Source organism: Sinohyriopsis cumingii, chromosome 17, assembly GCF_028554795.1.
Source record: "Sinohyriopsis cumingii isolate HCF-2022 chromosome 17, ASM2855479v2, whole genome shotgun sequence".
Lineage (NCBI taxonomy): Eukaryota > Metazoa > Mollusca > Bivalvia > Unionida > Unionidae > Sinohyriopsis > Sinohyriopsis cumingii.
The window spans coordinates 56,033,411-56,047,806 of NC_142977.1; the positions used below are offsets into that span (position 1 = coordinate 56,033,411).

At 36.9% G+C, this 14,396-nt stretch overlaps 1 protein-coding gene across 1 annotated transcript in view; it reads right to left on the minus strand.

Annotated features, from left to right (window-relative positions):
* Positions 1-1,497: 1,497 nt before the first annotated feature.
* LOC149778805 (ubiquitin carboxyl-terminal hydrolase isozyme L5-like) overlaps positions 1,498-14,396 on the minus strand; it is a 46,179-nt gene continuing 33,280 nt past the window's right edge. Inside the window, exons 8-11 of the mRNA XM_089939565.1 lie at positions 9,988-10,087; positions 8,277-8,369; positions 4,862-4,960; positions 1,498-4,110 (exon numbers count right to left, since the gene is read on the minus strand). Of these exons, the coding sequence (XP_089795691.1) occupies positions 4,051-4,110; positions 4,862-4,960; positions 8,277-8,369; positions 9,988-10,087 (352 nt within the window). The 3' untranslated portion in view covers positions 1,498-4,050. The remainder of the gene's footprint in view (positions 4,111-4,861; positions 4,961-8,276; positions 8,370-9,987; positions 10,088-14,396) is intronic.

The window sequence follows — 14,396 nt, forward strand, 5'->3', positions numbered from 1 at the left end:
TCGAGTTTATTAGCAAGGCCTAGTATGTAGTGTTTCACCTGTTTGTGTGAATTGATTAGCAAGGCCTTGAACTTGAATGTAGTGTTTCATATGTCTGTGTGAGTTTATCTGCATGTCCTGGTATTTAGTCTTTCTTATGTTTGTGTCTTTATTAGCAAGGCTTGGTATGTAATTTTATGCGAGTCTATTAGCAAGCAGTTAAGTATCTAGATTCAAGTGAATTATAGCAGAGAAAATTCAAGAGTTTAAAAACTGCAATGTAATTGTGCAACATCTTTCCTTATTCTTCAAAAACTATTTTCACTGAATTTAGTCACATAATGATCTGTGACGGGATGATTGGAAATTAACTTTTTTGTGATCATTTCAGACGGAATTAACAATTTCAAATGCACTGAAATTGGCTTGTGAGTACAAATGTACCTAAAATATCCATGCTATTCATTTTCCAATTTTCCTACACATCCTTCAGTGCATGGTTCCCTGCAAAAAATTTAAATATTAATTGTGCAATCATTGTTTTAAGTAGTTCTTATTTATTAACATCAGTTTAAATTGGTAACCGAGTCAATGGAGCCAATATTTTTGTGCCCAAACACTCATCCCTCGTCTACTACAGCCTTGATGACATAACATGCAACATTTTCTTCAAAAGACTTTTTCAATATTGCATGATACATAACACAGTGGCAATCTGTGAATCATGACCATCATGTTATATCAATGTTTTGCTATAGCAATAGCTAGAAATTAATGGCAGTGTTTTGCTACAGCAGTTTTGCTATAGTGTTATCCATGTCCATCTGTCACATACAGTTGTCAGGTCACACACAGTTATGTTATGTTTGTCTGTCAGGTCACATACAATTATGTCATGTCCATCTGTCAGATCACATACAGTTTTGTCAGGTCACATACAGTTATGTCATGTCCATCTGTCAGGTCACATACAGTTTTGTCAGGTCACATACAGTAATATTATGTCTGTCAGGTCACATACAATTATGTCGTGTCCATCTGTCAGGTAACATACAGTTATGTCAGGTCAAATACAGTTATATCATGTTCATCTGTTTGGTCACATAAGATATGTCAGGCCAAATAGTTTTGTCAGGTCACATACAGTTTTGTTATATACATCTGTCAGGTCACACATAGTTATGTCATGTTCATTGTAAATTTCATTTCCACTCAATTACTATTGAAAGCCTTCATGAATTGGTTTGTGGCTTTACATTCTAGGCCTTGATAAATTTTCATAATTTTCTAACAAAATTTAATGGAGTTATGTCACAAGCTCGTCTTTAAAATTTGCCCTTGTACTGCGTTATATTGGTATGGCATTCATGTCCTATGGATGCATTTCATTTCACTGGTCACAAACTTTTTGTTATAAACTGGAATTTGTATTTTTCAAAAGTCTTTTAAAAAATACCATGTATCAGTCATACTGTATAAAAGATTACTGGGGAAGGGAGGAAGTACCAAGATCACACATTATATCATTGTGTCATGGATATTTTTTATTTTTTTTAATCGTACAGCAAAAGGAGTCACTTTAAATCTTCCTTCTAGTATTTCAGAAGTAGACCGATAACAAACAATAATCTTAAAGTCTATTTTACTCGTACAATTCAAATCTAGATATAATATGACAGCAATGAAAACAAGAGGCCCTAGTGGGTCTTATACAACTCACCTGGCTTACATAACTTTAAAGTTGACCATTTCACTAAGCAGGCATAGGTGCTATTGTAAGAACATAACATAGATAAACTATCTCCCAAATTTGTTACCATGTTGATTTTACCTATATCACCATAATAATCTGTCAAAAAGATAATGGCAAAATTAATATGCAGATTCTCTTGCTCATAATCAAAGTTATCCAATATACTGAGGACGTAAACCCATTTACTATGTTTTATAGAGACCACTCCATTGGTCTAAGAGCTTATAGCATCCGCCTTGGATGTGAGAGGTCACGAGCTTGAACCTCAGCCAAATCATACCAAAGACTTACGAAAATAGTACTAGCAGCTGCCTCACTTGGTGCTTAGCATTGAGCGGTTAGTGTTAGAACTGGTCAACCTGGTGTCAGGATAATGTGACTGGGTGGGACATGATGCTATGTGTCTGCAGCATAATGCCTCAGTACTAGACATCATAACCTGCCCCACTGGAGTCGTCACAGCAATACAACTAAAAAATTTAAAGCTACATTAAAAATCTGAAAACCACAAACAAATTTTATAGAAATATTGTCTCTAAATCAAGAGAGCTGAAAAAATCAGCCAATCAGATCCAAGGTATCTCATTTCTGACAAATTCAGCCAATCAGATGCAAGGTATCTCATTTCTGACAAATTCAGCCAATCAGATGCAAGGTATCTCATTGATGTAGCCTACATCTCTAATATCTAATCAAATTTGGTTGAAAAATAACCTTCAAGAATGATGAAAAGTTTAGCCAGTCTTAAGCAAAATCACCATCCTTTTCACTTCTGATATTGTCTAAGACCTTAATGATATAAACCCTTATAAAAACTTTGACTTAAAAAAAGCCTGGATCAGTGTGGAGAGTAATCCTAGGCAAGCATATTTTCCAAACTGAATCAAAATCAGATTATAAACATGACCTAAGCTTTAAACATTTTAGTTGTATTGCTATGACGACTCCAGTGGGGCAGGTTATAATGTATAGTACTGAGGCATTATGCAGTGTGGTCACAAGCTCAGTTGATCAGAAGCAATAATGCCTCATTATTGTGTGATATTATCAATTATTATCTCACTCATTATCAAACCCACCCAAAATCAGATGATACAAGTCCATATTCCAATTTGGATCAAAATTAACTCAGAAATGTGGCTTCCTGAGAGGTAACAAGCTCAGCCAATCATGTGCAACAACACCTGCTAATTGGACACATAATTTTCATCTCCTGGTGACTTCTTACTCCCAATCCCCAACTTACCAATCCTCAACTTATCCTACTTTTTGCAAAGCTTCACCTGTCTTTGTGCATTTAAGATCCATCTGCCTTAGAGACCAGACACAAAATCTGATTCCGACAATGGGCAAATTTTGGTGTAAAAAAATCTGGTCTAAAGAAATATGGTTTTCCCTCTGCATTTTGTAATGCAAGTTAGAAAGTTCAGGTTATCTGGTATATTGTTGAACTACCTCTGTCTCCTTTTTTTAAATACCACCCACTGTGGTGTACCTTAAATGACCCTGACACTACAGAGCATGGAAGTAGGGTACAGCCTCACCGCGCCTAGATGCAGGATTGGGGCTGAATGAGTTAATTCCAAATTTGATCAAAATCATATCAGAGATCTGACCTCAAGAAGGAAAAGCAAGCTTAGGCATTCAGACATATGATCACCTAATTAGTATGCATGGATCTCACCCAATACTGAACTTGTTGATATCTTAATGATAAAAGCATTAATTCCAAATTTGATCAAAATCAGTCCAGAAATATGGCCTCAAAATGTTAACAAGGTTAACCAATCAGATGCAAAATCACTTCAATACCATGCAAGGATCTTGCTCGTTATTGAACTTGTCCAAAAGTTTTACAACACAAACCCTAATTCAAAGTTTACTTAAGTCAGAGAGACATATGGACTTCAGAATGGCAACAAGCAGCTGTTGATGGACAGATGGATAACGCAAGACAGATGCAGGTCCATACCATAACTTCAATTGGCCTTATGACCAGGTGAGCTAAAACTTTTTAATGAAAACAAAATGCATTTAACAAGGTCCAAAATACATGTCATAACAACAAACATTAGGAAACGATTAGAATTTAGAAGTAACAATGCAAGAGTGTGGATTTCGCTGTTGCTTCTTGTCTTTGTAAATGTCCCAAATGCATGCTATACGATGAATAAGAAAATATTCAAAGTTACAACAAAGCCACAATATCTATTCAACAAGGAGAGCACAAACTGCTCTCTTTTCTTCGTCATTTCTGCAGTTTGGTCCTTTACATGGACAGTACAACATCAACGTATTATACAAATCCCTTAATTCCCTCACTTTCCTGCTTTGCTTTTCTCTTTTTCTTCTTTCTTCTTTGCAGCTTTTTCCTTTGCCTGAAATAGTTATGCAGAAATACTTTTTCAAAATCGTTCTGAAACAAATTTAATTGCAATTTGCAAAACTTGTTGAATTAGAGAAGTTTTCTGAATGAAGAAAAAAAGATTTAGGTAGAAAAGGTTTCCTATAGCCACCAGTTTTGTTTGCTCTGGTGTGAGTATCTCCTAATATATTACCATCATACTGTTCATTTTATTTATATTTTATATGCATTAAAAAAAAATGACATAATTTTCTATGAAATCCAGATAATCATTGTATATGAATTATTATGCAACATTTTCCAGTTTCCCCAAGATTACAAGAAATATTTACCATGTAAATTACAACCATTTTTTTTCAGAATGTAAAGAGAAATAGTACCTTGGATCACTGATATAACAAAAGAGGCACTCTAAATGTATGCTCTGTTTTGAAATGTTCACTAGGATGAAATAAATTTCCACTGAAATACTAGCCTGAATGATAACATCTGACCTATTTCACCTAATATAAACACCCTAAATCATAGTCACAATAATGAGTAGGTCACAGCAACCAAATTTTCACAAGTCAATATGAATCAATCAATCAAATTGAAGAAATTCATTCAACAATATCAAGGAAAGCAATTGAACTGTAAATGCAATACTTATCTGATACCTACAGTTTACAAGCCTGACAAAAAATTATCAATCTCTGATGATTCATTCCATCTTTTCTCGTTTTCTTTTCAATAACCCCTGAAACGTACCCAAGAAAACTTACCTTTTCTAACAAGGGCAACAGTTTTCCTTGCTCTGACAAAATTTTCAACAGCTCCATGATGAAAGGGAGGTAATTATGTTTCCTGCGTACATTTTCAATCTGCAATGAAATAACATTCCTGATTTTGTGTGGCTGAGAACATTAGTAATTAATCTACAATCCCTATGTCTGCGACACTTAAGTTTTATTAACTCACCTGGCAATGAGGCATATATATGGCTGCAGCTGTTATGCATTGTCACTTTTGCATCAATCGCTTTCACAGCACCATATTCAAGGAATACCCCATATTAGAAACTTTCGATGCTGAAGAAAGTAACCATGACATCAGATCACATGAGTGCTATAAAAGATGAAGTTGTTATCTGCTATTTAAAAAGAGTTCCTTGAAGGGACTGATTCTCTTCTGTCTAAAATTGATTTCCAAGCAATCAAGTTAAGACAGTTTCCTCTTTTTAAATGCTGAGATCAAAAAGATTTTCTAAAGCCCATGTTAATATGACCATCCATTCTGAAGAATTAGAGGAAGGATTTTCAATATGTTCCATTGTAGGTCCGATTGGCACCAGTTTCATTCAACCTGTTATTATAATTAGTCTTCTGATGAAAAACTCGTCAATACGAGTTTCCTTTAAGAGAAGCAATAATAACAGGATTTTCAAGATGATTGCCATAAGGGATGTAAGTATTAAACATTATATCATGACATCATGACACTGTACATCATGAGAAGTCTTCTGGTGAAAAGCCAATGTCGCTATGACTTTCCATCTAGGAGGGGTAGGAATACCTTTTTCAATACAGCTGCTGTGGTGGCCATACTGGATATTGGATTGGCAGAATTTATATTTAAGATCAACTTGATACTTTAAGGAGTCTTCTGGCCAATATGTCTTTCAGTTAAGCAGGAATAGCAATAACAACATTTTTAAGACTGCTCCTGCGACCGAAGTGATGTGGCATCCACCTTGGATGGAGGAGGTTGTGGATTTGAACCCCGGCTGAATCATATCAAAGATGTCTAAAAATGGCTCTCAGCATTAAGAGGTTAGTTAGGACTGGTCATCCTGGTGTCAGCATAATGTAAGGAGGTGGGACATATGCTACATGTCTGCATCATGATGCCCCAGTGCCAGACATCACTAAAAGCTGTCACACTGCAGACATCATAGCGATATGGCTAAACTGTTAAAGCTACATTAAAACTCTAAATCAAGCACACATCACAAGATTGTCAAGATGTCTGCTGTGGTGGCTATATTATATGTCAGATCAGCACCGTTTTCATTAAGCACCAACCAGACAGCACAAAAAGTCTTTTAGCAAAAACCTCATTGATATGACCATCAATTCAGGAAAAGTAGTGATAACAAAAATGTCAATATGTCTATTTAGGAGTAGCACTGAAGCAGTAACAAGATTGTACTAATAGCATATGGATGGTGGATGAATCAGGGATAACAAGCCATACATTAAATTCTTGTAGTGTATGACCAGTAGAGCTAGAGCCTGCTGAATAGAACTAAACTATGGCAGAAAGAAAGGTGCTATAGAGGCCTTTCAGTGCTGGAAAAAAGATGCAGCTGTGCTTTCAATTATGGATGAAGTTTCTACTGACATCCATTGAAACTTGTTTTTATAACATCAACAGCAATGGAAAAAGTTTCCACAGAAAGCATCCTACTGGCCCAGGATTCTTGGCAAACTGCTCATGCATTTGGAAATTAAGCAGAAATTAGGCAGGTGAGAGATCTCTCACGCCTCCTTGGGCCTCTTGTTTAATCTGAAACTGTCAAGAACCTTTGCGAGAACACCAGCTTGTTTTTTTTGGAAAAACTTCATGGAATGTAAAATCTGGTGCCCAAAGCCCAGAGGCTACCACAATTAAGGGTCTAAGCTACTATTTTGATTCCATTAGCCCAGTGGGCTACTGTTATATGACTTTTCTACATTTTTCAAAACAACTCATTTTCATGAGGGAAATTATTTATGATTGATAATAGGAAGAAGGACATACAAAAAGCATTGCTGTTTTATTATGATTTATTTCATGTAACATTTCAAGGGTTTGGGAAATATAAGCAAATGAAAAATACTTTAACCAAACTCTTCACACAAATTTTCTATGACTGTGACCTTGACCACAAGGTCAAAGGAGGCAAGCAAGCCTGTCGCAGAATAAATTCATGCCAAGTATGATGAGAATCTGCAGGGGTTTAGAATATATACAAATGAAAATAGAAAATATATACAAATGAAAAACTTTAACTAAACCTTAACTGTAAACACCTGCAGCAGCAGACTTCTAATTGTAACTTTTCCCTAATGTGGACTCAGCAATTACAAGTAAGTTTCCTATTGAATTTCCTTTTTTAGGCTACTGAAATTAAGCTGGGCTAACATCTGATTTTGAAATTTTTGGGATCTACAGTTATTCAGAAGTGTGAATATAATGAGCTTAAATCCAATATACTGGTTAGAAGAATCCCTGAAGAGGGGCTCACAATTCATGGGCAAGAACTAGACTTTGATAGCACAGTGTGTGTTTGAGTGTAATTAGGATTTTTAATGTAGCTTTAACAATTTTTCAGTTATACTGCAAACTTGTCTGCAGTGTGACAGTATATAGTGATGTCTAGCACTGGGGCATTATGCTGCAGACATGTAGCATTATGTCCCACCCAGTCACATTATCCTGACACCAGGCTGACCAGTCCTAACACTAATCTCTTAATGCTGAGTGCCTTGTGAGGCAGCTCCTAGTATCATTTTTATTAGTCTTTGGTATGACTTGGCTGGGGTTCAAACCAGCAACCTCCCAGATCCAAGGCGGATACTCTAACTATTAGGCCACCGGTGCGGTCGCATTGACAGCACAAGAGTGGCAGTTCTCTTCCATGTTAAAATGCATTCTTTATTATTTCTCCTCATATTCAAAGATCAAAGTCACATATAAACAAAATGGGAAACCAAATAGTTGGTATAACACACTGTAACTTAAAATAACAGTGATGAGATACCATAGAAATCCCTGCATTAGTATTTCAAACTACTGAAAAACCAAATTACAAAATTGGAATGTGAGAAGAAAATGTCTGTACACATTCATTTGCAAACACAAAATAATCATACTAATTGAGTCATGTTAAACTGCAAACAACATAGACCCTGATCTGCTGTCTAATAATAAGCTGGCATATCAGGGTCTAGGTGAATGGTTCTACTAACAATCTGCAGAGACAGATCTGCCTTCACATTACAGTGACATATTTGGGTCTGTACAGTCTGCAATTAGACTCAACATATGAACAAGTATCTATAGTATGTTAATAAATTCAAACTTGCTGTCAGTAATACTTGGTGATCTCTCAAATGTATGCATGAACTTAGGAATAATGACCTTCTTTATATGTACCTTGTATTTCTTCATTTTTTTCTCTTCCTCCTCTATCAATGAGGTGAGGTGACCAATCTCTGAGTGTACTAGGTCTGTTTCCATTCCACCTGACTGAAATGGAGAACATTTATGATATATTATAGTAAAACATCATAAAACAATTCAAATATTAGCATAAAGCCTCTTGATTTCAACTTTGAAAACTCAAATAACTGAACACATAATAAAAATATCAGGCCCATAACATTTCAACTACTCTGTAAAAAAATGCATGTAAAATGTTTGTCAGATTTTTGTAAAAAATAGAAATTTTTCATCATGTAACATAGTTCCAGCCCATACTTTTTGTGCATGTGGTTTGCAAGTTAAGCAGAAAATGTTGACTTAATCATTATTTGCTTACAAGTGCTTGTTACTCAAAGACACACACTACTGTAGTTATCTCCCTTTAATGATATCCCTTGGAAGAACCTTAGAAGGGTTGAACACTATACCTACAAAGTGCACTAGGGTGTTTCTTATATGACTTGTATACTCGGTTATCTCCCTTCAATGTTACATATACCAAAAGAATTAAAAGGGTTCTATCGAACACTGTCATATTTACAATGTAATCTGTGGTGTTTGTTATCGTACCTGTATACACAGTTATCTCCCTTGATTTATAGGCTATAACATGCAACTGATAAACACATATAAATCGATGTTCCAATGGCATTGATCTTTGAATCCAATTTTGATTTAATGACAATTCATCAGTTTAGAGAAGAACTAAGGAAAATTAATGTGGGGAATGAAAGAATAAGCTGGTTGAAAGATTTATATGTTAACATGCATCTCTTAGTACATGCTACAAGATGTCATTAAAGAAAAATGAAATTAGAAATTCTATAGGAACAGGTAGCATGTATAGTTATTTTATGATCCTAATGTGGTTTCATGGTCAAGTGCACTAACCAGTATACCACAGACTATGGGCAAATTTGTAAATAAAGTGTAATTACAACTGTTACAGATTTTAAATGTTTTTCTCTCTTTGATAATCCATTGTATCATGGGGTTTTTGGTCGGACTTTAAAGTTTTATGCCTGCTGAATATTTTACATGCAAGTGAATTTATTTTCCACCACACTCCTTTTTATATTTTTATATCGATGTACACATTACACTCATAATCGAATATAAATCAATATACCAATGTTCCAGTTGAAAACAGCTAATGATGTAAAAGAGATATGAAGTTCAAAAATGACAAATGTACTGCCAAAAAGTGATACAGTTCACAGTTAAGTAAAAAAAGAAATTAAAACAAAGCAGAGAAATGATAGTGGACACTTGCTTATAATGTACAGCATTTATTAACCCCTTTATTTACATATTTCACCCTTACATTCATAAAAGGCCACCTGCCAAATAAAGATATTTCGTGATCCTTTAAGTGTCCTTTATAGAAAGGTTTCATTATGCGACTACTTCCTGACATTTTCTGAACAATACTTAAGTCTTAATTTAAATAAAAAAGTGCACGTATACTAATACAGTAAAGCCTGTCATGAAAAACCACCTGTATTGAGAGACCAGGATCTTCATGCAAAGATTTATTGATTATATAGTATTCTGACCTGTTATGACAGACCACCTGTCTTGAGAGACCATTGTTTTTTGGAATAAGGGGTGGTCTTTCAAGACAGGTTCTAATGCACGAGATATAAATAATGCATGAACTTACCTCAAGACTGTCTTTTAAATCGTGCAATTTCTTCTCATAAAGCATTATCCTTTCTGACACAACAGCCATAAGATTGAAGTGGATTTCATCAGCACTGTACCTGAAAATTACACAAATGCGAGTCAATAAACAACCTTATATCTGCTGCTTTTGTCGGTTTAATGCCATTCTTCAGCACACAATAGGTTATACATGGTGTTATATATATCATGTTCTCAGAAGTGGTGTTAAACCCTATATGAACATTTAATTTAGCAAAAGCTAGTCTGACCTTGCAGGAAGAAGAGAAAATTAATAAAATAAATTAAAAAAGCACACAAACTGTATTTAATATTAAAATCATGTAACAGACCGTGAAAAATTACATGCTGACAATCCATGTAATCCACACCTATGAAGTGTCATCTCAATATGTTTCAGAACTTGAACAGGAACAAAAAGAAATACAAATGAATAGGATTTGGATTTTTTTTAATACATAGCTTTAACAATTTTTCAGTCATATCACTACAATGTCTGCAGTGTGGCAATTTACAGTGATGGCTAGCATTGGGGCATCATGCCGCGGACATACAGCACTATGTCCCATGCAGTCACATTATTCTGACACCAGGCCAACTAGTCCTAACACTAACCTCTTAATGCTGAATATCAAGCAAGGCAGCTGTTAGTACCATTTTTGTAAGTCTTTGGTATTACTCGGCCGGTGTTCAAACCCATGACCTCCCGCTTCCGAGGTGGATGCTCTAACCACTAGGCCACCGGAGCAGTCAAATGAATAGGATGCTACAGGCATATATTGCACTCATGAAATAGACAAATGCTTCAACATCAATGGACGGATGAACCACATGGTGTCAGGATTAAACATCATTGGATGGATGAACCATGTGGTGTCAGGATCTAGCCACTTTTAACAGTGAGTCAGCCTGTCTGATCCATATCTGATCTGGTCCATGATCTTTAATGGCAGAACAGAAAGTCCAAAACTAAAATGCATAGGTCATGTTATTTTGTTACTTTGTCTGAGATAGGTCACAATCTCCAAGTTGTCTGACATGAGATCTAAGAGTAAACAGAGCACATTACGGGGATGTATTCTATTTCCCGACCTTGACCAGAAGAAATATATGTTGTTGGGCACCTCAACCTTTCTCCATATGCTTCATGTAGCGCTTCAGAGCATAGACTGGGTCATGCATTGCTGCCTCTCTCAATGTATCAATCAAAGAGATGGAGCAGAGGACCACTCTTTGATTGCCCACTGACGGCAATCTACTTGTAGCTATGAAGACCAGTTGCATCATGAGGCCCATGAACTGGAAATAGTTCAGGTCCAATGAAAGGGATGCAACTCATTTATTCTGCATGCCAAAGCTTGTGCTCTCAGAAAATGTTTTATATGATAGCAGCTGGAATGTGATTCTGACTATAGGCTCAGGTGATCTGAGTTAAGCCATGTCAAAACCCCCAAAGACTCCATCCAGGAAACAAAGACCTATTAGAGTAAAAAAAAAACAAAGACTCCATCCAGGAAAATAAAAGACCTATTAGAGTTAAAAAAAACCAAAGACTCCATTCAGGAAACAAAGACCTACTCAAGTCGAAACACCCAAAGACTCCATCCAGGAAACAAAGACCCATTCAAGTCAAAATTGGCCATTAAGTCTGGTAGATCCTTATTGCAGTCATGATTCCTCAAAGTGTCAGATATTATTGAGCATTAACCTTTAACAGTAATTGGGGAAAACAGTTTCTCCACAAAATGAGAGAAAAAGGTTACCTATTTGGGGAATTGAGGCCCTCAAAGAGACAATGCTGCTGATCTTGCACCAGTTCCTGAAATACTGCCTCTTTCCACTCATAAGCCTTTCATGTAAAGGACATTCTAGCTTGTGAAATTCTCTCTACAATGAAAATTTAAATTCCTTTCTGCACAAAGCTCTCCTTCTAAGAGCCAGGAGTGAAGGTAAAGACTGTTTAGGTGGAGATGAAACACCTGTGACTGTGGCTGTTTGGGCCTTGCCACGATATTCCTGGGGATGTCTGCTGCTAGACTCAGCAGATCATTCACCCAGCACATGTCCCACCTCGGAGATACTATCAGGATGACTTTGCATTTCTTAGCCCTGATTTTCCATATTACCTTTGGTACTAGAACAGTGTGTGGATGGATGTAGGCATAGCCCTCCAACCCCCTCACAACTTACTGATAGTGCATCCACAGTCCATGCATCTGGGTCTGAGATTGGATATACAAAAGTGGGGCAGTGTGATTAAAACCTCGTCACAAAAAGGATACAAATCTGCTGCAACACAGACATATGGATGGACCACTTGGTGTGAGAATATGGCTCCTTTTCAACAGTGAGTTAGCCATGACATTGGACTTGCCAGGAATATATCTGGTCTGGACTGTGATTAAAACCTCGTCACAAAAAGGATACAAATCTGCTGCAACACAGACATATGGATGGACCACTTGGTGTGAGAATATGGCTCCTTTTCAACAGTGAGTTAGCCATGACATTGGACTTGCCAGGAATATATCTGGTCTGGACTGTGATCTTTAGCTGGAGTACCAGCACAGAAACCCCCAAGCCAAAATTAATAGGTCAGGTCATTTTGGTCCTTTGAGGAAGTAGGTCACAACCACCACATCTGACATGATGAGAACTACCTTGCCAAAGCGATGATCCTTCCAGAATGAAATGTACTGACTACATCCCTCATTTTTCTACAAGGAAGATTAACTCCTCTGGCCCCGACATACCCCATATCATAGTGAAACAGGGCAACAGGTGGCTTTCCCAACTATACTAACCGATATCCAAACAGACAGTAACTTCTAGTTGGGCTTTCTCCAGATTTCCTGTCATAAGTCACTGTTGTGCCAATGATGTGAAAAAATACTATTTTTGGTCAATTTAGCTGACTGAAGATGGGGCATGACTGGACCAGCAGGACTAATGAAAAGGCAGCAAAGAAAAATCAAATCCACTGCCATGTTGAAGAGATGCAAAACCACTCTCACTAAAATCCACTCCCTATTGGACAAACTCCATGAGGTTAAAAATCTATGTCTCACATACATGAAGGTAGTAGAATGAGGATGAGATTCTTGTGTATATTTGTTTTTTTTTAGATTTTTAACACAGCTTTAACAATTTTTCAGTCATATCACTATGATGTCTGCAGTGTGGCAGTTTATAGTGATGTCTAGCACTGGGGCATCATGCCGCAGACATGTAGCATGTTGTCCCACCCACTCATATTAACCTGACACCAGGCTGAGCAGTCCTAACACTAACCTCTTAATAATGAGTGCCAAGCGAGGCACCTGCTAGTACCATTTTTACAAGTCTTTGGTATGACTTGGCCAGGGTTTGAACTCGCAACCTCCTGCATCTGAGGCAGATGCTCTAACCACTAGGCCATCATAGCAATCTATTAAGATTGGTAATAAAAATATAAAGATGGATAAAATTATGGGATGAGTTGAGGTCTGACATGCCCCATTTTATTGTCTGACATGTCCCATTTTTATTAAGAGCCCTGATCTAAAAAGGAAAGAAGTGCTCTTCTCCAAAGATGAATTTTCCATATGCTCTGAAAGATGTCATCATGGTATGCTGATGATGCTGTTGACTTGAAAAGTGATAATGCAAATGATGGTTTTGTGATTATCCAAGGACTGATGCTGAGACCAAATAAGTGCATGAAACTGGTACATTGTTCCTTAGGAACCAAACCAAAGGAGCTTGCGTTAAGCCAGGAAAATAGGAATGTGGAAATATGTGTTGGTTAGTTCGTCATTCTTTATGGAAAAACTGGCTAACCATGCCATTTCCATTTTGAACCAGAGTGAAGCTATGTACTTTTTCAGCCAGCTAAGATCTAATACTGGCCTGAGCTTTCTACTGGCTTTAGGCACTAAGAAAAGCTAGTGCCTGAAATAAACCCCAGACAGATCAGCTTGTTAACTCTCTCCACTGCCTATATGTTGATTAATGAACAGATCTCCTGCAAAATTTCTACCATCTCCTGGTCTGACGTAATGGTTGTGATGGAAAAGGAAGAAAAGAGGGGAGGGGACTAGATAAACAAAATCCAATGCCCCTGGAAAACAACTTGACAACTACTCGCTTTGTAGAAAAACAAAGGAATCTGGAGTCTACTGGCAGGTTGTGTGCAGATGGCAAAAATGACAAGTCAGCAACACTTGTTGGGAGGCTTGGGGAAGGAAACATTTTGCTTCCCAATTAATGAACTGCCTCCAGAACTGAGGTGCCTGTTGCTACCTGAAATACTATGAAGGTCAAAACTATTTCTGTTGGACAGTGTTTGGCCTCCTTATATAATTTCCTACGGTTGTCTCTACATTGTGGCAAAGACTGATTTGGCCTGAT